Below are 26,923 nucleotides of genomic sequence, written 5' to 3' on the forward strand. Positions count from 1 at the left end.
TTGGCGAGCGTCCAATACGCACGACAGAAAATACAAATTATTTTTCGGACGCGCAGCAGAAATGAAATTACCACAAGAGCCACACGAATGCATACTTGCATTCATAACATAAGTGTAATCATGCCACCAAAATCATAAGAAATCATATTGAATTATAAAAAGAACAAGCCTGTGCTGTGTATTATTCCAGATTTAAAAAACTCAGTGTATCTTCTGTGCATGTGTTTTTCAATAATGTTTACCAGCAACTCATCGATATTTAAAAAATAGGTATCTACAGTGCATCCCATGCAGTTCACAGCACGGTGCATCCCAAAATTGTGGTTCAAACAACAGACCAGGGTGCTTAAGAGACTCCACATGGACACTGTCCATCTGGTGGTAGTTCAGTATGCTTTATTAATTTTGCTGTTAAATCCATTAAACATCCAGTTACTGGTAAAGAATATGTATGAGTTACTGGTAAACATTATTGAAGATACACTGATTTGAGTTTTTTGAATCTGGAATAATGCACAGCATAGACTTGTTCTTATTCATTATGATTTCTTATGATTTTGGTGACATGATTACACTTATGTTACAAATGCAAGTATGCTATAATTTATATGGTGTTATCATTATTGTTAGTGCACATCATATTTTTCCTGGATCCCTTACATTTTATATGTTTATGTATTGAAGATATATATCTATTTATGATAGAATTGTTTTAATTATTGTTTTTAGTATTATACAGGGTAACAAAAGAGAGGGTAAAACAGCATACAAACACAAAAAATAGCAAGAAAAAGCACAGCTGGGCCTTCAGGATTGAGATAAATAAAGACCTTTAATTCTGAAAAAAGACCCGACACGGGCCGTGTTTCGGCGCAAGAACACCTGCTTCAGGGGTCTAATAAACAACACAAAAAAATATAATACACAGTGACCTCCGCCCATTCCTTCTGGAACGTTCCTCACTGGAGATGAAGAACAAGTGGGTGCTGTACTCGTTTATGTATTTTCAGGGCTGCTATTAAATCACATCTTGGTCTTCTACAGTCTGCATAAAGCCTGTATCTGGACGGCGACACAAAAAGCAGAACAGACAAAGAAATCTATATGAAGATGAGTTTTTTCAACCCACAATGCCCGATGACTCTGGAGGATTCACGGAGCCATCATGTGAATTTCCTTGTCATATGATTGCAGTCATATTAGTCACAACACATATGTGAAGAGGTATCCAGTTCTCAACATAATTTGCCCATGAGGCAGCCCATGTGTGGGTGGAACATGGCCTGTGTCGGGCATTGTTGGTTGAATAAACTCATCTTCATATAGATTTCTTCGTCTCTTCTGCTTTTTTTGTCACCGTCTTGGATCTTGCAGATATGCCCTGTTATTTATTTGGAGTTTGCTCACACCTTTTCAGTAGTAGCTCAAGGTGAGCATTTCTCTTGTCTCATAATCTAAGTTTGTACCTGAGGCAATGGAGGGTTAAGTGACTTGCCCAAGATCACAAGGAGTAGCAGTGGGATTTGAACCGGCCACCTCGGGATGTCAAGACTGGTGCTCTAACCATTAAGCTACTCCTCCACTGTTGTTTTCTTGGACCTTCTAAAGCCTGTTTCTTCCACATTTCACATTATGTTTTCTAGACTTCATTGTTCGCTGGGCACTTTCTCTCTGTTTTTATGGGTGAGGATTAACTTATTGGAGGAGGTCTCCTTTTACTTTGAAATTCTGGCTTTCTCAGGAATACATTCTTTTTTTTTTTTATAGAGGACTAATCTGCTGATCACTTGTTGAGACTTCAGGTCTGTCAATTTATCTACTGCCATTTCTTAAGCTTCTTGAAGCCCTTAGAGTATATTTTAATCTATATACTAGCAATATAGATTTATTTTGACTATCAGCTTTACTGTTAAGGTAGCCATGAGAATTTTAGAGGCTACTGGAAGACTTTTGCTACTTGGAAGAATGCAAATGTACTAGTGCTGAATCTTAGTAAGATCGAGCTTGCTGATCACTCCAGTGGCGTAGCTAAGGGTGGGCCCAGGCCCACCCACTTTGAGCTCAGGCCCACCAGTAGCAGCACACCTCTGATGTGGCTGGCAGAGATTCCCAAGCTGAAGACTCCCAAAAACTGTCCCTCCTGTATACCTTATAAATAGCAGATCTTCGCCTGCAGGAAGCAGCAACTGATACATACTGCTCACACCGGCCCCAAAGCCTTCCGCTCTGACTTATTCCCGCCTATGCAGAAACAGGAAGCTGCATCAGTGGGAAGGATGTGGGGCCAACATGAGTACTGTGTATTAGTTGCTGCTTACTGCCGGTGAAAATCTGCTATTTAAAAAGGTGTGCAGGAGAGGGGGGGATATTTGAGAGACCATATGGCATGCAGGTGAGAGAAGGAGAGACCAAAACACCTGTGGGATGGGGTGGGGTTCTTCTGCCCACCCATCTTGGGCCCAGGCCCATGCAAAATTGGGTATCTGGCTACGCCCCTGGATCACTCATCCAAATTCTCTGGAGGTTTCAACTTCTCTTCTGACTGAGGGGAAAGTTGTACTCGTATCTATAATAACTCAGAATCTAGAGGTTGTTCTTGACTCTTCTTCTGTCCTTGAAGCAACACATTCAAATCCCATTTTACAAAGAACGTAGAAATCGGAATTGAAACATCCAGGTTGGGACATGCTAGGTTCCAGTGGTAATATAAAAAGGGATCAGAGGCTTTTCTAAAATAGCTGAAGGAGTGCACGTGTATTTGCTGGCACATGTAGCAGAAACAGCTATCTTATAAATACAAAAAAATGAATGGCATATGGAGGGGTTGGCACTTGCATGTGGTAGTGGCGATTTCACAGTGAGGCCACTTCGTGTGTAGCTGCCCCATTTTACAAACCTACACGTGTAACAGAAGCATAGCCAGGTTGTGACATCGGGGGGAGCAGAGAGCAGACTGTGTAAGCGTCACAGATTAGTGAAAAATAGGCGCCGTCACCATTGGAAGTTCATCTGGGGGCGTGGTCGCTCTCCTTGCGCCCCACCTAGCTATACCACTGATGTGTAAGTGCCACCAATTAAGTACTGGGGCCACAATTTTAACTTGGTTTGATTTTGGAGACAAATAAACAATGGAGGATTAAGGAGAATGGATCTCTTGATCCCTTATGTGAAGTCCTGGCCAAAATGCACACACACACACAAAAAAACTGTGTATGCGTTCAAACTGGTATAAGCATTGGAAATCACTAAAGTCTCAGTAACTAAATGGAGAGAGGTGTGTGATCTCTCTCAGTGTCTAGTTGTCTCAGCCAGGGAAGAGCAAATGGAGACATGAGTTATCTTTATTAGTGATTGGCAGGGTATACAGCTCCTTCTACTTGTTCCCCAAGTTCCTGTCGTCCATGCCATTCAGAGTCCTTCAGTCTTAATACTGGAACCAAAACCTCTTTCTCCAGAAAAATGCAGTTATGACCTTGGCTTAACCCCTTACCCTTTACTTCACCTCTGTATTCAATGTCTGTGAAGGTTTCCTGGGAGAGGGCTCTGGCCCTGTTCAAAGGCTACACGTTCATCCCATTCAGTCCACTAATAGGTCTAGCACAGTCTAAATCAAATGTTCAAAAACCCCAATGAAAAAGAAAACAATGCCCAGGAATTTCTCCTTTAAATCTCAGTTCTTGAGAGGATGTAATAAGTCACTAAATAAACATTGCTTAGGTCCCAGAACAGGTCTGCCCAACTGCCGCTTCTTCCTGTAGCTACGCCCACCCACTGCAGGTAATAATTCAACCCAGTCTTTAAACAAAATAATAAAGAAAACTATAGCAGTTTCCACATTAACCAATAGGGAAATTAGTCTTGTACCTGCAACAGGTCTGTAGTCACTCTAGTCTGTGGCTGAGCTCCAACCAGTTCGATCTTCCTAGCAGGAAGCCCTATCTCTGCTCTAGCTGGCTTCTCTTATGGACATCTCCTACACACCTGCCCTGGATCCTGAAAGGAGGAATCTGCTTGCCTGCCACTATGCTCAGGTAGGTTGTCCACTCCCTTGCTTTGCGCAATATGGATTGATATTATGGTTAAGGGTTATGTTTTTTTTTCTAGTGTTTTCCTGTTCTGTTCTAGGATTGATTTTGTGTTTTGGGGGCTCTCCCTGGTCCTTTTTGAAACTGCCTGTTTATAAGTGATGGAATGTATACTCTGTCATAAAGGGGCAGAGGTGTGGAATCTCTTTCTTAGTTGTGACTGACAGGGAGGATGAGGCTGGATGTTTCTCATTTATGACTCAGCAAGGGGAAGGCCTAGAATCTCTTCTGTTAATGATTTGGAAGGGAAGGTTATGTGTGATCTCACCCAGTAGTGACTCAGCAGAGGTATGAAATCTCTCATTAGTGACTCAGGCTCAGCAGAGAATGAGACATGGGATCTCCCTCAGCAGTGATTCAACAGAGATGTGGGATCTCTCATTAAAGACTCAGCAACTCATAGAAAGTATATGTAGGGGAGAAGAAAGCACATGTCTATGTGTGGAGAGAAGGAGCATAGGAGTGGGGGGATAAAGAGTGACCTCTGAGCCACTTCACAACTGCCACTGCTGCTGCTACTACTACTACTACTCATGCCCTGTTGGTGAGGTCAAAGGACAAAAGATCACCTAAACAAATTATCCAGTGACACATTTTGCTTTCTGTTTGTCTTTGCCTTGGTAAAGTACATTTGTTCATCTGCTAATTGGCAAATCTTGCAGAGAGGGTTAGAGGTATATTATCTGGATGGTGGAATGAAACAGCCTAACAACATGAGTAGGGGTAGGAAGATGCTTAATGTCATTCAGAAATGTGACCTGAAGTTAGTGTTGAACACTTCTGAAGAAAGGTCCTTTGTGGTCTGGAGAGCTCACATACCATATCATCACTGGATGGTTCTTACGTTGTTTTAATAAAAGTGTCACAGCTTGCAAAGAATCCAGCATTAAACTGAAAACTTGAGTAGGAAGGAATCTTCAGTCAGGGAGTGTCTCACATATCTAATGTATGTGATTATATAATGTAGCATACTGTAAAGTACTATTGCCTGTAGTAAAAGGCACTCATATAGAAAATCTCTGGTTACAGTATAGAAATTCTTTGTTTTGACACATTTTATTGATTTTTCAAAATTACAAGTGGGTTAGAATCGCTTACAACTCAGAGGTAAAATGTTACCTTAGACAACATCCACATAATCCCCATAATAAAGAGAGAGAGAGAATTAGCTGTAAACCTTCCCACAAGATAACAAACATATCAAGGCACATGCAAACATATTGCAACATAGATAATGGTATAATATAGTCCCCTTCAAAAAACTTCAACCCAACCAAAAAAGACCTAAATAACTACAGTGTGTTTCATGTATGGCAACAAGAGATTAGCACCAAAAAAAACCCAAGACAGTCTTATGAAAAGAGTTCCAAAGGTTTATTGATAAAAACATTCCCCTTTGTTTAAACCAAGTGTAGAAATAAGGCAACGTATCGACGTCTCCCTCCCATAACAAAGTTGTCAATATATCTATTCAACATCTTGATGTTACTGGAGGAATGGTCACACAAATGTCTGTGCTTCAAATCAGCAACATAAAGGTTTGCCAGGTCAGGAGCCATCATGGCTCCCATCACTGTCCCCTTTACCTGCTGATAGAACTTGCCATCAAATTTCATCAAATTTGAAAAAAAAAAAATTTTTTTGTGAGAGCAACCTCTTCTTAATCTGCAATAAAATCAGTGGGTACTTTAATACATGAAGGCTTTCTAGGCTTAATTTTTGATTGTTAATCTATGCGGATGACAATACAATGTTTATCCCTTTTGAGGGGGAAAGCTTTTGGGTGTAGTCTCCCGTATTAAGAAGGGTCTAGAAATATTAGAAGATTAGATAGCAACCTTTAAGTTAAAGCTAAATAAGGAGAAAACTACGTGTTTGGTGTTTAGTCTCCTTTAATGAGAATGTTTTAAATGTTGATGATACAGCATTTCCTCTGGAGACTAAATTGAAAATATTAGGTGTCCTTTTTGATAATTACCTTACATTTGAACATCAGGTTCAGGAGATAGTGGGTAGATCTTTAAGATACTTTGGAAGTTGAAACGATATAAATAGAAATCAAACAAAATAAAACATGGAAAAGAAAATAAGATGATACCTTTTTTATTGGACATAACTTAATACATTTTTTGATTAGCTTTCGAAGGTTGCCTTTCTTCGTCAGATCGGAGATAAGCAAATGTGTTAGCAGATAGTATATATAAGAGAAACATCAAAGCATTACTTTGACAATCTGACAGAGTGGGAGGGTGGGGGTATGCATGGGGACATCAAAGCATTTCATTGATATTCTAACAGGATGGGTGTTGGTAGGTGAGAGGAGGGCAATAAACAGATAAATACAGCTTTATGGTTTATAATGGGTTAGAAAACCCAGATCCTTATTAAGTCCTGTTTGTTGTGTGTCAAGATATTCAATCATTCTTATTTCAAAGGTCTTACGTTCCTGTATTGTTTTAAAATTACCTTTCAGTATTCTTACTGTGAAATCACTGGTGCAGTGTTCTGGTCTTGTGAAGTGTTGGCCCACAGGGGTGGGGACTTGACTGGCACCGGCTATTTTCATGTGATGTCTGTGCAGATTGAATCTTGTCTTAAGCATCTGGCCTGTTTCTCCAATATAGCATCCTTCGTTACATTTTTTTTTTACACTGAATGATATATACCACATTGGAAGATGAGCATGTAAAATAGTCCTTTATGTTGAATATTTTTCCTTTGTGAATGACTGTGGGATCTTGTGAAATGTTTTGGCATAGTTTGCAGCTGCTTAAGACAAGATTCAATCTTAAGTTTGAATTAATTAATTTAATTAATTAATCTTAAGATTAAATCTTAAGTTTGCCAGATGCTTAAGACAAGATTCAATCTGCACAGACATCACATGAAAATAGCCGGTGCCAGTCAAGCCCCCACCCCTGTGGGCCAACACTTCACAAGACCAGAACACTGCACCAGTGATTTCACAGTAAGAATACTGAAAGGTAATTTTAAAACAATACAGGAATGTAAGACCTTTGAAATAAGAATGATTGAATATTTTGACACACAACAAACAGGACTTAATAAGGATCTGGGTTTTCTAACCCATTATAAACCATAAAGCTGTATTTCTCTGTTTATTACCCTCCTCTCACCTACCAACACCCATCCTGTTAGAATATCAATGAAATGCTTTGATGTCCCCATGCATACCCCCACCCTCCCACTCTGTCAGACTGTCAAAGTAATGCTTTGATGTTTCTCTTATATATACTATCTGCTACCACATTTGCTTATTTCCGATCTGACGAAGAAGAGCAACCTTCGAAAGCTAATCAAGAAATGTATTAAGTTATGTCCAATAAAAAAGGTATCATCTTATTTTCTTTTCCATGTTTTATTTTGTTTGATTTCTATTTATAACATGGCTACCACACCTCTCTATTTATAACCTTTAAGAGTGGACTAACACGGCTACCACACCTCTCTACTGAAGTTGAAACAAATAAGATCTAATTTTTCTACAGAAATGTTTAGATTGATAGCCCAGACTTTGCTCCTGTCCCAGGTAGACTATTATAACATAGGCTACATGGGCTATAGAGATAGGCTAATTAAGAAAATTCAAACTCTGTTAAACACAACAGTTTGTCTGATTTATAAGGTACCAAAGTTTGAGAGAGCCACTCCATTGGTGATACATTTACATTGGCTGCCTATGCAGGCGCATGTAGTGTTTAAGTTATGCTTCTTGTGTTTTCTGACCTTACATGGTTTGGCACCCTATTATATGGCCTTCCTTATCTATCTATCAGTTAGGCACTCCAGTTCAAACTCTAGGGATTTTTTACTGCTTCATTTCCCTAATCCTAAGAGAATTAAATGCAAGAATTACCAGTCGGGTTTTCAGGATACCCATCGTGAATATTCATGAGAGAGAGATTTGCATGCAGTGGAGGCAGTGCATGCAAATCTCTCTCATGAATATTCATTGTGCCACTGTGTTAGTACTTTTGCATATGAAGCTGCTATCCATTGGAATAGTCTTCCCTGTAATATTAGGGGTCAGGCTGATTATGTTAAATATAGGAAGATGTTAAAAATTTTTATTTAGAAAATACCTGTCTTATTAATTGCCGAGCGCTATCTCTGGTAACTTTTTAATTATGTGTTTTGACATGAGATGATCTTTGCGTTGTAACTTATTCCTGGGAATACCCAGTCTCTTCATTATGTAAGCCACACTGAACTCATGAGGCATGTGTGGGTGTAAGTGTCCTGTAATGTAATGTAATATATAAACACTTCTATTAAGAATCACTGTTGCCTCTTCTGTGTCAGCTGGTTTAATGATAATCTTGTCATTCCCCCTTAATTCCCTAACTGTCTGCCATTCACCTTCCATGATGTTGTAATAAGTCTTGTGTTTCTTGCCTTCAAATACTTCAATATCTCTCAGAACTACTTTGTGAAAAGCCTGAATCATAACATCTGGTGGATTTGGAGGTAGCCATTTTCGCTTTTCCAATGTCTAGCTATCACACTCTTATCACACTTCTAGCTGCCACTAGTATGCCCTTCTTGGTTGTTCTGATAGTAGTGTAATCATCCAGATGGAGCTATTACCTAACAAGCAGCATGCCAAAGTGCAGGGCACTTTCATCCTTGCAATGTTGGAAAGCAGGGCAGATGCGTGATGCCAGAAACACTGTATAATCATGCAGTCCCATCACTCGTGACAAAATGAGCGTACCTGTCTACAATGGTGCCAAGATAAATTCAAGGTCTTCGGGTTCCAGATTTGGAGACTCTAGTAGTGTTTATGTTTATTACAACTTATTAAACTGCTTAGCTGAATAAAATGATAAAAATATTATATATAATAATAAAATAGAAGCAGTACCCCAAAACTAGATAGGAAAATAACTAATTCATCCATACAAGGGAACGGTTAATCATTAAAAAAAAATTCCTTTAAAAAAGTCCACATGAGGTAAACCCATCACTGCAAAGTGCAATCCTCAAAAGCATTACTAAAAAATAAAGTTTTCAATAATACTTTAAATCTGTTCAAACTACTTTCAGAACAGATAGAAATAGAAAGCTGATTCCAAATGTACGGAGCCAACCAAAAAAATGCATTTTCCACAGTAGACACCCATCGAGCCTTAGATGGATGAGTGATCATCATTCTAAAATCTGAAATCGACCTTAAAACTCTATTAGGTACATAGGACAATGCTTTAGAACCCAAATAGGGTATCTGATCATAGTAAGCCCTACGTGCCAATACAAGGGATTTAAACATGATTCTAAATCGAACAGGTAACCAAAGCAAACAAAGAAAAAGAGATGTGATATGATCACCTTCCAAGAACTAAATTGCCGCACTTTGTAGACTCTTCAAACACTTCAGATAATTGTTTGTGGCATAATGCCTCATAAGTACATGAATCTGTGTGCTAAATAGAGCTGATAATTTGGAGCTATGAAACAATTGAGACCAAATTGGAACTCAAAATTGCTCCTAATCTAAGGATCCTGGACGGAGACTCTTTTGCTGCATATGGCCGCTTGTGTAAAATCAATGTCTGGTTGCAACACATTAAATTTAGAAAAAGCTGAAATATAGTTGTGAGGTAGGCCCTGACTTTGAGTGTTCACTCTAAAGTTGACCCCCGCCAGTCCAGGTATGTGGGGTTGCGGTGGGGGCACAGAGTGGCAGGGAGATGGGGCAAAATGTGCCCCCCCCCCCCCCCCCCAAACACACACTTTGGGCTCAGGCTCTCTTCCTCAAATCAAGGTCTGGCTATGCCTCTGCTGCTTCTTGATCACCCTCAGCCTGGTGCTGAGAGCCCTCCCCTTCTTCTGGTGCTCTGCTGACCTGTATTAAGTTTCAGCACATGCAACCAAGCTCCCACTGCCATCCAAACTGGCTAAGCAGGTCCCCCCACCGTCACAGGCACCTGCAAGAGCTTCAAAGTTTTGTTTCTCTTTCTCTCCCCCCCCCCCCCCCCCCCCCCGGGTGTCCTGGAAACAACTTCTGTTCTGTGCATGTTTATGTTTATTTACAAACTTGATATACTGCTAAACAGAATCTGATCAAAGCAGTTTACAATATTATAAAATTCTTAAAAACAATGGGAAGGAACACCACTTCATGACAGGAAAGAGTTTACAAGCAAACCCTAAAGGGAACAAGGAAGGGAACTCAGGTAAGATAAGGAGAGAGCAAAGATGGGTTGGTCTGTTCCCTTTCTCACAGGCTCACCAATGCAAAGAAAAAGAAAATTACATTTGGGAAGTTGATAAGCCAATTCAAAAAAATATGTTTTATGCTGGGATTTAAATTTTGGAAAACAAAATTCTTTTCTAAAATATTTTGTCAAGTCGTTTCAGTTAGGTTTTAGAAATAAAAATACTAGGCGCCTCCAGGGGCCGATGCACAAAGGTCGCTGTTAAATTTAGGTGCATCTCAGTTGCATGCCATCCCCTTTATGCATCGGTCGCTGTTTGCGACTCGGTAAGTTCACCCGCAGCTGCCGTATTTACATAGTAACATACCAAGTGATGGCAGATAAAGACCTAAATGGCCTTTATCTACTGTCACTGACTATGTTGCTATGGCGACCTTTGTGCATCAGCCCCTTAGGGCCAGATGCACTAAACCTAACGAGCCCACAACTTGCGTTTTAAACTGGTTCCAGCCAGTTTAAAACGCAAGTAGTTTACCAGGGGCATGCACTAAGGGCATTTTCCCTGCCACGGTAGTAGGCAACGAAAACGGAATGCAAATTATTCAAAAGCTATTATAATGAGCTGCACTACCATTGTAACCCATTATAATGAAATGCACTGCCGTTTTTCCGATTCCCTTACCGTAGGAACCCTAACAGGAGGTCTGCACCTCTCGTTAGGGCTCCTGTGACGGAATCGGAAAGGAAAAGGGCCCCCCAAAAAAGGTAAAAAAGAAAAAAAAAGCAGGGAGCGCATGTGAGGGGCGTCCTTTATGGAAGTACTCTCCCTGCGCTTGTGAGAGACGTCTTTTTTTTTTCGCCGTTTTTCGCTCTGCCGTTTTTTCCTCCTATTTTGTCTTCGCCGCGCCACTTACCCCTTCACAGCAAAATTTTTCTATTTTCCTGGTTGCTGGAGAATCAGGACGTCCCTTTCGATTATACACCTCTTCCTGGTCTCTTCAGCCAATCAGAGCACGTTTCACTGACAACAGCCAGCTAAATCCGCTTTGATTGGCTGAAGAGACCAGGAAGAGGTGCATAATCGAAAGGGACGTCCTGATTCTCCGACTGGCAACCGAGGAAAATAGTGAATGCAACTGAGCTACAACGAGTAGCTCATTTGCATTCCCTATCGTTGATGCATTCCCGTTCCCTACCGATTCGCTATGGAATCGGTAGGGAACGGGAATTACCAACGACTTTAGTGCATCTGGCTCTCAGTCTTTAGAGCATCCTGCATAGTTGATTGCAAGAGTTGTTAACTCAAAGGAACAGTTTGGCAGTTCCCGTGTAGAGGCTTGACCTAAACTATAATGCACAGTAAGATGATATTACCACATAGCTGCTTTGCAGATGGTATTCAGGGAGGCAGACTTTAAGAGGGCCGTTTTGACTGCAGTAGCCCTAATTTGATGAGACTTTTAGGAGATGAGAGGATTATCCACTTACTCATAGCAGAATTGTATACATGAAGCAAGCCAGTTTGCTAACCAGATAAGTGCCTTTGAAAGTCTACCCCGGGCTTTCTAACTTTCTACTGGATATAATTTTGCTGTCTCTTTGTCAACATACCACTGTGCTAGCACAGCCTTCTATACCCTCGTCCTCTCCACAACACCACTGTAACTAGGGATTCTATTCTTAGGTAGTTGTAATTTATGGAGTTGATACTCAAATACTTTTATTCGGGTAGGAGCCAGCTCCTACTCAGATAAATGCTGATGAGAGGAATGTTCAATGGATAGTGCTGCTGAGTATTTCCTCTGAGGGCATTGCACTATCTGAATAGTTTCGGGGGCAGTCTGTGGGCAGAGCTGGAGGTTATCCGGTTAGTGGTGATACTCAGACTCCTAACAGGGTAACATATGGATAAAGTTAGATCAGCAAAAGGTCTGTCTTAACTTTATCCAGTTTGAATATTAACCCTATCTGGATAGCACAACTGTTCAGCACCAGCCGCTGTACGGATACGGTCACACAATATCTGGAATTTTTTTAACCTGCAGTGGTCATCATTTTAAAAATGCTGACCAGCATGGGCTCAATTTCGGGGGGGGGGGGGGGGGGGGGGGGGGTAATAAATGTAGATGTTTGTTTTTCAGGTAATTAGGGGTTCTACAAGGGTACAAAAAATGGTGTTTTGCGCCACAGGTACTGTTACCAGATATCTTTTCCAGTAGAATCAAATATGTACATTTATGTCACTTAAGAGTCGTCAGTGCGAAACGGCACAGAAACTAAGCGGAGGGTACAAGACAAGCTAGAAGAGTGGTGAGAGAGTACTAGAGAAATAGTGTTTGTCCAGTGTTTATCTAAAAAGAACATCCAATTCAGTTTTTTATTTTGTTTTGCTTTCTTTTGCATCAGGGAAGTTTTATGGTTGCTATCGTAAATTCAAAACCCTAATTATAATCTAATCTGCAAGTGTTGCTACCTGACTCTGTGTCATATAGAACAGGCTAGTTCAGTCCTGGGTTTAACCTGTTTCGTACATGGGCTTCTGGTTCTGATTGATCCATTCAGTTTTCCAAGAAAAAGCTGGAGCAGAAAAACTACAGATCCCAGAATGCATTGCAGGGGAGGGAAAGACAAGTCCAGAACAGCTACAGAACCGAGAATGCACGGCGGGAGGGGAGGAGGCAGGAGCATAGAGAGCACAGATTTCAGACTGCCTGGAAGAATAAGGGTGGGCATGACAAACGAGAACCGGAGTGGCAGGAGAAGGAAAGAGGTGGCTGATTGGGAAATGGAATCAGCTGAGGAGAGGGTGGAACGTCTGAGTGAGGGGGTGGAGAATGAGAGGATGGAATGGGAGGAGGTAGGAGGAGGAGGGGTGGAAGAGATGGAGGTGGGTGAGGAAGTGGCTGGAGGAGAAGAGTGATTGCTGGAGGAGCCCAAGGTAACAAGGAAAGCATAATAGTCAGGGGAGATCCGGTGGGTGGATGTCAAGAGATAAGTTGTTGACAGTTGTGGGTGGTGGATCGTTTTAGCCTGACTTGTGGAACTGTGTTTAAAGCTGGGCTGGCTAAAATGGAGTTTTGGGAGGCCTTGCTGATTTCTGAGGCCTTACTAACTGAACTGTGGATAAAAGCCTGGTGAGTTAAACTGAGTGTAAAAGCCTAGCTAGTTGAACTGTATTTAAAACTCTGGCTAGCTGGACTGTGGAGAAAAGCCTGGCTGGCTGAACTGGGGATAAAAGCCTGGCGAGGTAAACTGAGTATAAAAGCCTGGCTATCTAAACTGTGTTTAAAAGCCCAGCTAGCCGAACTGGATTTAAAAGCCTGGCTAGCTGAACTGTGGAGAAAGGCCTGGCTAGCTGAACGGTGAAGAGAAGAGCAAACTGCACTGACGAGTGGGGGGTCGGTGGCGGACAGCACGGACGAGTGAGAGAGAGAGAGAGAGACGATTACTCGGCTGAGCGGAGAGGCTGACACATGCTTCTAGCCCAGTTTGTGTTTGTCTGTGAAAAAAGTTACTTAGAAAAAGGGAGGATATTTAAAAGGAGAAGATTTATGCAGATAAAAGCCATTTTTACCTGCATAAATCTCTGAATATTGACCTGTGTGTGTCAACGTGAGCAATGAATAGAGAGTTTAGTTGTAGAATAAATCTCTCTTATGATATCTTCTGCCTCTTCCCACTCATTCTGAGTGATAGCACAATTATAGCATAGTTCCTTGGAAGCATATACTTATGTCTTGCTGTCTGCAAACAATGGATAAGTACTGCCATACTGGGACAGACCAAAAGGTCCATCAAGCCCAGCATCCTGTTTCCAACAGTGGCCAATCCAGGTCACAAATACCTGGCAAGATCCCAAAAAAGTACAAAACATATTATACTGCTTATCCCCAGAAATAGTGGATTTTCCCCAAGTCCAATTTAACAATGGTCTATGGACTTTTCCTTTAGGAAGCTGTCCAAACCTTTTTTTAAACTCTACTAAGCTAACCGCCTTTACCACATTCTCTGGCAACGAATTCCAGAGTTTAATTACACATTGAGTGAAGAAAGATTTTCTCCGATTCGTTTTAAATTTACTACTTTGTAGTTTCATCACATGCCCACAAGTCCTAGTATTTTTGGAAAGCGTAAACAGACGCTTCACGTCTACCTGTTCCACTCATTATTTTATAGACCTCTATCATGTTTCCCCCTCAGCCGCCTTTTCTCCAAGCTGAAGAGCCCTAGCCGCTTTAGCCTTTCCTCATAGGGAAGTCGTCCCATCCCCTTTATCATTTTCGTCGCCCTTCTCTGCACCTTTTCTGATTCCACTATATCTTTTTTGAGATGCGGCGACCAGAATTGCACACGGTATTCGAGGTGTGGTCACACCATGGAGCAATACAAAGGCATTATAACATCCTCATTTTTGTTTTCCATTCCTTTCCTAATAATACCTAGCATTCTATTTGCTTTGTTAGACAAATTCTGACGTCAGCATTGCTACCCATTCAGAGGTAGGAGGAGCTATACTGACATCACCGCTTGTGTTAGAGCCATGCACTGACACTTAGCACACAGCTGCATAATACAGGGACCCTTTTGCAAAGGTGTATTGGGCTCTATGCATGTGCAGTGCGCCTGTACAGCACCTGTATAGCAAGCCTGTTTTGGAGAAAGATAGGCTCTGTGGACTTCATCAACATTTTCCTTAATGCCTCTAAGTCTTGGCGCAGTACTCGTATGGGGAGCGACTGCAATACATACAACCACCTTGGAAAAATGATCATGCGGTATAGTTGTATCCGTCCCATAAGAGATAGAAGCAACGTTGACCATTGTGTCATTTGCCGCCTTGTTTCCCCAAGTAGTTTGCAGATGTTGAGATTATATAACAATTTTGGATTCATTGGCAGGCTTATGCCCAGGTACCTAAATGACTCTTGGGCCCATCTTAGTGGAAAGATGTCACCCCATGACTGCCTGACATCCCATGAGCTCACCAGCGCCTCTGATTTTGTTAAATTAAGTTTGAAGCCAGAGAAGTCTCCATATTCCTCCAAGCTTTTCATGAGAGGTGGTAGAGAAGATTTGGGTCTGAGATTAATACAAGGAGATCATCCGCAAAAGCTGCTGATTTGAAAATCAGCTCTCCTATCCGCAGTCCCCGAATCCCTACATTGCCCTGAATCTCCCTGAGGAGTGGGTCTAGAGTTAGTACGAATAGAAGTGGAGACAGTGGGCAGCCCTGTCTAGTACCCCGAGTAATTGGGAACCAGTCTGAGAAGATTCCATTGGCAAAACCTTGTGCTCTGGGATCCCTATACAGAGTTTGAATGGCCGCTAAACCCATATGCTTTCAATGCAAAGAGAAACTCCCACTCCACCTGATCAAAAACCTTTTTGGCATCAAAACTGATCAGAAAAGCGGGAACATCCTGGGAGCTAACCGTTTCCAAGGCTACCGGGATGTGCCTCATGTTTTTCGCCACCACTCTACCACGAGTAAACCCCTAACGATTGGGAGAACTCTCGCCAACCTGTTAACCAGAATTTTGGCCAGGTATCTTGCTTCTGCATTTAGCAGAGATATAGGGCGATAAGAGTCTGCGCGGTCCAGCAGCTTACCTAGTTTGGATAGTACAATGATTTGCGCCTGATTAAGGTGACTGGGCAATTGACCCTGATGAATCGATTCATTAAACATGTCTGCTAGGAGCGGTCCCACTTCAGGATGGATAAGCTTATAGAATTCATTCCGTTATCTATCCAGCCCCGGTGCTTTATCCAAAGTGCTCTGCCGAATCACCCACCACCTCGTCCGCAGTGATAGGTGCATTAAGCTCTATCAACCTTTGGGCCATCACCACTGGCAGATCAAGGTTCACCAAGCACATTTCCCCGTCCAGTTAGGGTGAGATCTGAGGCCCATACAGGCTTCCATAGAATTCCTTTAGGACTGCATTGATTTTGTCATCACTATGCACCAGACCTCCCCTTGCATCCCTCAGTGTGGCTATCTTTCCTCTTCCAGAACTCCTATGGGTCATTCTGGCCAGTAGCCTGCCACTCTTATTCGCAAATCTGTAGAGCTTATACTTATAGTGGTCTTGTGACCTCTTCGCTCTCCTATGCAGCAGTTCATTTAAAGCCTATTGGCTCTCCAATAACTGTGATCTAATCCCAGCAGAATGGCTCCTTCTAAAATGCTGGTGAAGGAGAGTCACCCGCCTCTCTAATCGCAGCACCTCTCGGCTCCAGGCCTTCCGCTGGAAACTAACATATGATATCACCTCCCCTCGAAGAACTGCCTTCGCTGCCTCCCAGAGTAGGATCGGATCCTCGCCATGTACTTCATTGCTAGACTTATATTCCTGCCACTTAGATATTAAGAATGACTGAAAGTTACTATCCCTATATAGAAAGGCAGGGAACCTCCAAGAACCCCCTCGGGGAGGTCCTTCCCCAGTCTTCAGTTGCAACTCCACCTATGCATGATCAGAAATCATTATAGGCTCCAGTTTTATGTCCCCCACTGATGTCAACCGCTCCCGGGATAGTAAGACATAATCTATTCTAGACATTGTGGAGTGAGCTCTCGATATGTGAATGAAAACTTTTTCTAAAGGGTGAAGCATCCTCCATACATCTATCAGATCCAGAGCCGAACATAACATGGAGATTCCCCCTTGAGTTCTGTTAGGCTCTTTCCTGTCGGTTGTGATCTATCTAGTTTTGGGTCAGCCACCTCATTAAGATCGCCCCCTAGCAATATTGGCACGTCTCCCATGTATTTTGCGAATTAACTGGACATAGAACGTTTTGTCAAAGGTATTCAGGGCATAAATATTGTAAAGCAACCAAGGCTGCCTCTCCAAAACCACCGAAGCCAGGATAAATCGACCTGCTGGGTTGGCTATCACCTGTTTTGTTTCCAAGTGCAAACCCTTTCTGATGAGGATCACCACCCTCCTCGCTTTCCTAATGCAGGAGCTCCATAAATTTCACCAACCCACCAACGTTTTAGCTTGGCCTGCTCCGGAGCAGACAGGTGTGTCTCTTGTAAAAAGGCAACCGAGGCCCTCCGATCATTGAGAGTCTGTAGTATTTTTTGTCTTTTAATCAGGGAATGAATTCCTCTAACATTCCATGTGAAAATTTGTGCACTACTCATTCTCTAAGAAATGAGCCCATGAAGTAAGATTCAATACAATCAACCATCCAAGGGGGCATCCCAGCCACCACCCCCCCCCCCCCAGATCTAGCCGAGGCCTTACCGCTATGGCTTCACGTGGCCCCTGAGAGTCCCCGGGCGAGCAACCAGGCATCTCTACTACCTATACTCTCCCCTTCCCTCCCTAATCCTACAGACACACCTCCATCTACTACTACTACTACTACTACTACTATTTAGCATTTATATAGCGCTACAAAGCGTATGCAGCGCTGCACAAACATCTCCCTCCCTCTTCCTCCCTTACCCCAACCTTTCTGCTTCCATGCTTGAAGCCCCCCCAGCAAAAAAGTCCAGAGTAGCCCCAACTTCCCTCAATGATACCAATGTTTGTTCCCCCCCTTCCCTCCATTCCTGGCAGAGCCCCCACCCCACATCGTCTTTTTACACAACTGACTACTCGAAGAGAGGGGGGGGAAAAAGCATTAGAACAATTATCCAGCCTCCGTTTCCTTCCCTCCACCCCTACCAACCACCTGTAACTTCTTATCAAATATGCTATACCCCTGTAGACCCCATTGCAATACAATGGAGAAAACCAGAACATTCTTCTCCGTTTTGCTCCCCCACTTCTTCTCTCACAAACAAAAAAAAAAATACAACGCCCCAGCGTGAATGTGGCTATCCGCTTCCTATTCCCTCCCCCCACCCTTTTCCAGCACCCATTTATGTCCTATCATGTCCTGCGCCCCCATAATCCCCCTTGAGTCATAGTTGATGAACCAATATCACATCTGATTAGGGGGCGCACTGAAGATTAGCGTCCCCTTTCCAGCAGTCCATAAAAAATGAAAAGTCGTGGGGAGAGGAAGAAAAAATAATAATAATTAAAAAAAAGTTTAATCTACAAACATTCTACCTTCTACTGGCAATCCAGACCTTCATGTTCTCCCCCATTTTCCTATGAAAGTCCAACTAAAATTTGTATATATTATCCTTTGGGCTCCATCATGAACATCTCCACTGATGCATCTGTCATGCTGCCCATAAGCCATCCACATATGACCGCGCTTCTTCAACTGTAGCAAATAGGTGAACTTGCCCGTTTTCGATTATCTTGAACTTCGCTGGGTAGAGTAGGCTGAACTTGAGCTTCGCCGGGTAGAGTAGGCTGATTCGAACTTTCATGCTAAACAACCTGGAACACAATGGGGCAAAAGCTTTGCATACTATCGAAACTTTAGCTGAGTAGTCTTGAAAACACAGAACACGAGCTCCCTGGTACTCCAATTGCACTCCCGCCCGCAGGGCCTGCAATATTGCCATTTTGTGAACATAATTTAACACCTTGAAAATTACCACTCGGGATCTATCCACTCCTTCTTTTCACTGCCCCAGCCTATGAGCTCTCTCGACCCTAAATGGGCCTGCCTGCTCTGGTAACTGTAGAACTTGCGGCAGCCATGATTCCAGAAACTTTCTTATATCATTTTCGGGGAGCGTTTCTGTTAAGCCCACCAGGCGAAGGTTGTTGCAGCGGGATCTGTTCTCAAGGTCCTTGACTTTTGACACCAGATCCGTAATGCACGCTAAGAGCCCAAGCTGCTCTGCTGCTGCCTGTTGCATGGAGTCTTCAATGTTCCCCACCCACCCGTTGCTGTACTGTCTGGAGCTCTGCCGCCAGAGTTGTGTACCGCTCTCCCATACCGTCTAATTTGTCCAAAATTAACTGTAGTTTTCTGCCCAACGTTTGCTCTACAGCCGCCTTCACCTCTGTTGTGATCTCAGCTGTCCACTGTGAGCTTGGCGTTGGCGAGGGCGGCATGCCTATGTCCGCCATCTTTGCCTCGTGCGTTTGACTTTTCTCCTTGGTCTCCTCGCTACCTTGGACGCCATCCGTCCCTTGGACCTGGTTAGGTAGAAGTTGGTAGGACCCCCTCTCTCCGGGGGCTACTCTCGCCAATTGTGTGTGTGTGTGTGTGGGGGGGGGGGGGGGACATGCATTCTTTAGCAGATTAGTGCAGGTTACTCAGGAGCAATGGTCTCTCACTCCCTCGCTACTCCATGACCCAACCGCAAGTCGTCGCAGTGAGCACTTTTAAGTGGCTAGGTTTATTGCATAAAAGTCTGACCTATTTGTATGTGGTAACTCATGGCTGCTTATGCGTGAATATCAACTTAAGCGGCTATGTCTTAGCTGGCTTAAAAATAACAGAATATTCAAAGCTGAAGCCTGCACAGATCCTGGCTATGAATATCTGAGAATAATGCCTTCAGCGGTGTGCAAAATGCTCACTGCCTGAGGGCTGAATATGGACCCTGAAGTTTTCAAGTGCAGGAGCAAAGCAATCCCTTCATAAGATAATAACTGAGGTCCTGCAGGACCAGATGACTTTGAGACTGGCACAGGTTTACACTCCATGTCATCTGTAGGACAGGATGGCTTAGGGGATGGACACAGGGATACAGAGCCTCTCCTCTCTAGCACTGGATGGCTCAGGGAATGGACATATGGATACAGATCTTCTCACCTCTAGGACAGGATGGCTTAGGGCATAGTAGGGCATGGACACAGGGATACAGAGCCTCTCTTCTCTAACACTGGATGGCACAGGGATACAGAGCCTCTCTTCTCTAACACTGGATGGATCAGGGGATGGACATAGGATACAAAGCCTCTCACCTCTGGACTGGATGGCTCAGGGGATGGACCCAGGGATACAGAGCCTCTCACCTATAGGAACCTTTGAGTCTACCACTTGTTGTCTGGTCATGCTGTATTATAAACTGAATTGAAATGTGCAGCAGTACTTGGTGCCAGTATTGAGTTTCATGTCTTTGTCTTTTATGTAGGTGCCCTTTGGTGAAGTAAAGCATGTCAAAGAATGGCTGCAGGTTCAGGGACAGGTTTTGAAGCCTGACCCCGAGCACCCCAAGAGGCCAGTTCTGGGGCTGGACTGCCCACAGTCCGAGGTAAGCGGGGCCCGTTTCTGGGGCTTCTTCAAGTCACTCTGTGGAGATCCAGACACTTTCTTCCGCAGCTGCTTTGTCCACAACATCTGCCCGCTCGTCTTCATGACTCACTCAGGGAAGAACCTGACTCCTGGTGAGTTGCCTGCGGCACAGAGAGAGCAGCTGCTGAAGTTCTGTGATGATGCCTTGTGCCGAGTCGTAGAGGTGCTGGGTGCCCGAACAGTGATTGGGGTTGGGAGATTTGCTGAGCAGCGGGCGAGGCGAGCTCTAGCAGCAGCTGGCATGGAAGTCAGCGTGAAGGGAGTGATGCATCCCTCACCTCGAAACCCACAAGCAAATAAAGGCTGGGACAGCATCATGCATAACCAGTTGCAGGAGCTACAAGTCCTCCCGCTCTTGAAAAGCTGAAATCTTGCTGCTAGTTTTCCAGGAAAGTCCCCATGAAATATTGGAAAGCGATTCGTTTCTATACACTACAGATTCCTTCTCAGCGAGACAACTGGATAACTTTAGAGAACTCTCAGAATATTCAATTGAATTTCTTTAGAATTGAGCTGAAATAGTTGCTCAACTGCTTCTTAATAATGGGCGTGGGGGAGGTGGTTTACAAGCTGTCTTGTCCCTTGTGCTGCAGGTAATAGATGCCAGCCCCACCTTTCCAGAGTTTGAAGCACTGCTCCCATACCACTAGAAATGGTTAAAGTACGGCAGAAAAGCAACAAGCCCTGGGGAAGGGAGGTCAAAAACAAGGAAAATGGTAGACATTGAGTGGGTAATTTTATAGTTTTTGGTGAACATGCTGCTACTTTTAATCATTTATGTCTATAAGTAGCCTCTTATAAAATACTGACCAGTATAAAAGGTACGCACATGTACGTAAATCAAGCCATACTTTCGGCCACTTACACTGGCACTGCTTTTCTTTCTGAAATAGTATGTTTTTACCACTTTGAACTAGCTGCGCACTTATAAAACTACCTTCCATGACGTTAATTTTATAACTGGGTCCCTAGATTAATAGGGCAGGGAGGCACCTATTTTACAAAGGCATATATGTACCTACATGTCTTTATAAAATGCTAGCAAAAATTGTGCTTAGAATGAAAGCACAATTGTCGCACTGCTCGAGAGCAGCTGTAAACGTGAATCATACTTTACATGCAATTGTGAGACATTTATAAAATATGCACTTAAATTTTAGCTCCATCCTAACTTTTCCCCTGAGCATGCCTACTTTACAAGAACACACCATCTTGCACCAGTGGCTTAGCCAAGGGTGGGCCCAGGCCCACCCACTTTGGGCTCAGGCCCACCCAGTAGCAGCACACCTATGAAGTGTCTGGCAGGGATCCCCAAGCCCCACCAGTCGAAAATGCCCAACAACTGTCCTTCCTGCATACCAGCCTTCCCTTTAATGTATTCCCGCCTATGCGGAAACAGGAAGTTGCATCAGAGGGAAGGCTGTGGGGGCCAACTTGAGCACCGTGTATTAGTTACTGCTCGCTGCCAGTGAAAATTTGCTATTTAAAAGGTGTGGCGGAGGGGGATGTTTGAGAGACCATATGGCATGCAGGCGAGAGAGGGAGAGACCAAATCACTTGTGGGACAGGGCAGAGTTCTGCCCACCCATCTTGGGCCCAGGCCCACCCAAAATTGGGTGTCTGGCTACGCCCCTGTCTTGCACCATGCAGACTTTTAGGCATCACCTACTTTAATAAAGCTCATATACATGAGTAAATCAGTGTTTTATGCATGAAAATGTTTTCTAAAATTACCCTCTTAAGGTAAAGGAACTCCTGAAGTAACTGAAAATAGCAATTTTCAGTCTGCTTGTACCTCCAGCTTTAATGTGAGAGAGAGTTTCAGTGGAAACACTATTACACAAATATATTTTCAAGCAGGATTTCAGATTAAAAAAAAAGAGAGAGAGAGAACCCAGACTAAGCTAATACAGGCTCAGGGCCTGCGAGTGTGCTCCATAAAGAAAGAGAACTCAGAGTAAGCTAATACAGGCTCAGGGCCTGCGAGTGTGCTCCATAAAGAAAGAGAACCCAGAGTAAGCTAATACAGGCTCAGGGTCTGCGAGTGTGCTTGATAAAGGAAGAGAACCAAGAGTAAGATAATACAGGCTCAGAGCCTGCGAGTGTGCTCCATAAAAAAAGAGAATTGAGAGTAAGCTAATACCTGCTCGGGGCCTGCAGTTGTGCTTCATAAAGAAAGAGAACTGAGAGTAAGCTAATACAGGCTCAGGGCCTGCGAGTATACTCCATAAAGAAAGAGAACTGAGAGTAAGCTAATAGAGGCTCAGGGCCTTCAAGCATACTCCATAAAGAGAGACAACCAAGAGTAAGCTAATTCAGGCTCAGGGTCTGCGAGCGTATTTCATAAAGAAAGAGAACTGAGAGTAAGCTAATTCAGGCTCAGGGCCTGCGAGCGTATTTCATAAAGAAATAGAACTGAGAGTAAGCTAATTCAGGCTCAGGGCCTGCGAGTGTGCTCCATAAAGAAAGAGAACTGAGATTAGGCTAATACTGGCTCAGGGCCTGCGAGTGTGCTCCATAAAGAAAGAGAACCCAGAGTAAGCTAATATAGGCTCAGGGCCTGCGAGCGTATTTCATAAAGAAAGAGAACCGAGAGTAAGCTAATACAGGCTCAGGGCCTGCGAGTGTGCTCCATAAAGAAAGAGAACTGAGAGTAGGCTAATACAGGCTCAGGGCCTGCGAGTGTGCTCCATAAAGAAAGAGAACCGAGAGTAAGCTAATTCAGGCTCAGGGCCTGCAAGCGTATTTCATAAAGAAATAGAACCAAGAGTAAGCTAATTCAGGCTCAGGGCCTGCGAGTGTGCTCCATAAAGAAAGAGAACTGAGAGTAGGCTAATACAGGCTCAGGGCCTGCGAGTGTGCTCCATAAAGAAAGAGAACCCAGAGTAAGCTAATACAGGCTCAGGGCCTGCGAGCGTATTTCATAAAGAAAGAGAACCGAGAGTAAGCTAATTCAGGCTCAGGGCCTGCGAGCGTATTTCATAAAGAAAGAGAACCGAGAGTAGGCTAATACAGGCTCAGGGCCTGCGAGTGTGCTCCATAAAGAAAGAGAACCCAGAGTAAGCTAATACAGGCTCAGGGCCTGCGAGTGTGATCCATAAAGAAAGAGAAACGAGCGTAAGCTAATACAGGCTCAGGGCCTTCAAGTGTACTCCATAAAGAAAGAGAACTGAGAGTAGGCTAATACAGTCTCAAGGCCTGCAAGTGTGCTCCATAAAGAAAGAGAACTGAGAGTAAGCTAATACAGGCTCAGGGCCTTCAAGCGTACTCTATAAAGAAAGAGAAGCCAGAGTAAGCTACTACAAGATCAGGGACTGCGAGTGTGCTCCACAAAGAAAGAGAACCGAGAGTAAGCTAATACAGGCTCAGGGCCTGCGAGTGTGTTCCATAAAGAAAGAGAACCGAGAGTAAGCTAATTCAGGCTCAGGGCCTGCAAACGTATTTCATAAAGAAATAGAACCAAGAGTAAGCTAATACGGGCTCAGGGCCTGCGAGTGTATTTCATAAAGAAAGAGAACCGAGAGTAAGCTAATTCAGGCTCAGGGCCTGCGAGTGTGCTCCATAAAGAAAGAGAACTGAGAGTAGGCTAATACAGGCTCAGGGCCTGCGAGTGTGCTCCATAAAGAAAGAGAACCCAGAGTAAGCTAATACAGGCTCAGGGCCTGCGAGCGTATTTCATAAAGAAAGAGAACCGAGAGTAAGCTAATTCAGGCTCAGGGCCTGCGAGTGTACTCGATAAAGAAAGAGAACTGAGACTAAGCTAAGCTAATACTGGTTCAGGGCCTGTGAGTGTGCTCCATAAGAAAGAGTAAGGTTACTATATTTGCAGGGACAAAAAAAGAGGACAAAGAATAAAAATGGTTGCTTCTTTTGCTACAGATATATTTAATTGTAGTCTTTAGTTAATGAGCACACATCAAATAGTGACTGACTTAAAGTACAGCAATCTACTTTTCAAGACCCTCTGGATTTGAGTTTGACTGATTCTGATCCCAAGCATACTTATCAGAAAAAGGACCAGGTATAGTCGTCCAAGTGTTCGTCAGGGACGCCCTTCTTTTTTCCAATATCGGTCGAGGACGCCCATGTGTTAGGCACGCCCAAGTCCCACATTCGCTACACCTCCAACACGCCCCCGAGAACTTTGGTCGTCCCCGCGACGGAAAGCAGTTGAGGACGCCCAAAATCGGCTTTCGATTATACCGATTTGGGCAACCCTGTGAGAAGGATACTCATCTTGCGATTTGTGTTGAAAGATGGGCGCCCTTCTCTTTCGAAATAAGCCTGATGGTAACCCTAAGAAAGAGAGCAGAGAGTAAAGTAATACTACTCAGGGCCTGCATGTTTGCTCAATTCCCATGGACAAGGAATTGTAGACTCAGTTTTTCATGAGATGAATAAGAGGGAGCTAAAATGTAAAACTCCTGTGTGGGTTGATGGTTGTCTTTAAAGGGGATAATTTTATAAAGCATGGAAAATGGCTGTTATAAGAATAGGGATATATGCACATTAAAAATAAGTGCACCAAAAAAAATAGTACCTACTTTTACATAATCTCTGTGTAAGCATTCCCAGGGGGCATTGTTGTATACATGTATTTGATTAAATATGCTTGTACATGCACACCTTTGCAACAGACGTAAACTGTGTGCAAAAGGTTGTTTAGTATTAGGAGGTGACTGTAAAGGTCTTTGTTGCCTTTCTAAAATAGGTGCTTTTGTGTAGCCAGTTATGAAGTTACCCTCTAAAAGGAGAGATTTTCTCCTCACCCCTTCTTCTCCATCCCTTTCTCATTGTGCAACCAATTCCAGCCTGTGCCTGCAGTGCTGCTAATAAAGACAGGGGAAGGATAGTGATATAAAAGCATGGGCCCCATCATTAAAGACTTTTTCTATTCCCTTGATGCATGGTGGTATTTGGATGGGCATTGTCACCTTATGCTCAGGGTACACATTGTTTGTGTTAAAATTTGGTATACTGTCTTTACACAATAATAGATCAAAGTGGTTTACAATAAAATATTAACATAAAATTAAATCAAGGAAAAAGAACACAATTTTCAGTAGGAGAGAAGAGAATCATTCAGATAAAGATAAGATAAAAGAAAACAACAGTTGAAAACTGCAAGCTAGTGTGTGCAAACCAAACAGGTTAAGTAAAGTTAAAAAGTACTAAATTGAAAAGCTAAATGAAAGAAATGAGTTTTGAGTTGTTTCTTAAATTTTGTAAGAGATAGTTCTGTCCTAATAATATCTGCAGGTAAATTATTCCATAGAAACTGTGCTAAAAAATAAAATGCAGAATGCCAGGTTGACTCATATTGGGCTTGTTTAGGGGATGGAAGTATCAAATGATTTAGCATTGAGTGAGTGGAGGGAATAGGATGGAGTATATGGAATAATTAAATAGGAAATATATGCAGGGCTGCCAGAAAGTAATGCCTTAAAAGTAAGAAAGAATATTTTAAACCAAATACGATACAAACAGGTAATCAGTGAAGTTCAAGAAATAAAGGAGTGACAGGGTCAAAATGTCTTGCTTAATCTTCTTGCATTTTCCTTTCTTGTTCTTGGCACGTGGGATCTTTTGATCTTTCTCAGCTCAATGACTGTATAATGCTGGTTATATAAGGCCGGAGAGGAGTGAATCAGGGCTTCCTGTAGTTGCTAATAAACAGCTTCATCTCTCTCTCCTCCATCGTGGAGACATCCTGATTGCACACTGACCATGTTTAAGGCTGGATCTTATACTAAATAGCAGGGGTTGCTGCAGGGAAGAATTGAGGTGTATTGGTTGAGCTAAACCTGCTTAACACCTGTTGCATTAGCTCAGGTCAATCCAAATCTAATCCAGGTTCTTGTAGTCCGCTGAAACAGATAACATTAGTTAATAGCAAGAAATACTGACATGGAGAAATAAACTTGCAGATAATTGCTAATGAAAGAAAATATACAATTTACAGAATTTGGTCATTTTTGTCTCTGGAAACCTAGAGAATAGAACAGTTTTTACTGCATGACAAAGAAATATAATTAGAAATGTATCTAGAGAGAGATTTCATTCAAGAAGAGCTAAATATAAAAACAATTTTTTTCCAAACATTCTTTTCCATGTAATACTCCTAACATTGGGAAAGTATAAAGTTAACTGATTATTTGAACATAAAGATCTTTTACATTTAGGAAGCCACCCCGCTAAGGCTTTAATGACAAAATACAACAATTTTTAAAAATTATGTGGATGTGAATTGGTAACCAGTAGAGTTCAACCAACAAAGGAGAACCCTATCATATTTCTTAGCTCAAAAGGTAAGTTTAGCAGCTGCATTTTGCAAAGTTGTTATATAAAGAAATGAATCTAGAAAAGTGTCTGTACCAACACTTTGAAGTGTTTCTTCAAAACAAAGAGGATCTGTCGCAACTGACACAGTTTGAAAAAACACACTCTTGCCACAGACTTTACCTGACTTTTCCATAGCTATAAGTTAGA

General features: G+C 42.8%; 1 protein-coding gene across 1 annotated transcript in view; it reads left to right on the forward strand.

Annotated features, from left to right (window-relative positions):
• Positions 1 to 21,676, forward strand: part of SMUG1 (single-strand-selective monofunctional uracil-DNA glycosylase 1) — a 92,669-nt gene extending 70,993 nt beyond the window's left edge. The window contains exon 3 of the mRNA XM_030198330.1: positions 20,274 to 21,676. Within this exon, the coding sequence (XP_030054190.1) occupies positions 20,274 to 20,801 (528 nt within the window). The 3' untranslated portion in view covers positions 20,802 to 21,676. The remainder of the gene's footprint in view (positions 1 to 20,273) is intronic.
• Positions 21,677 to 26,923: the final 5,247 nt, after the last annotated feature.

This window comes from Microcaecilia unicolor, chromosome 3, assembly GCF_901765095.1.
Source record: "Microcaecilia unicolor chromosome 3, aMicUni1.1, whole genome shotgun sequence".
Taxonomy (NCBI): Eukaryota; Metazoa; Chordata; class Amphibia; order Gymnophiona; family Siphonopidae; genus Microcaecilia; species Microcaecilia unicolor.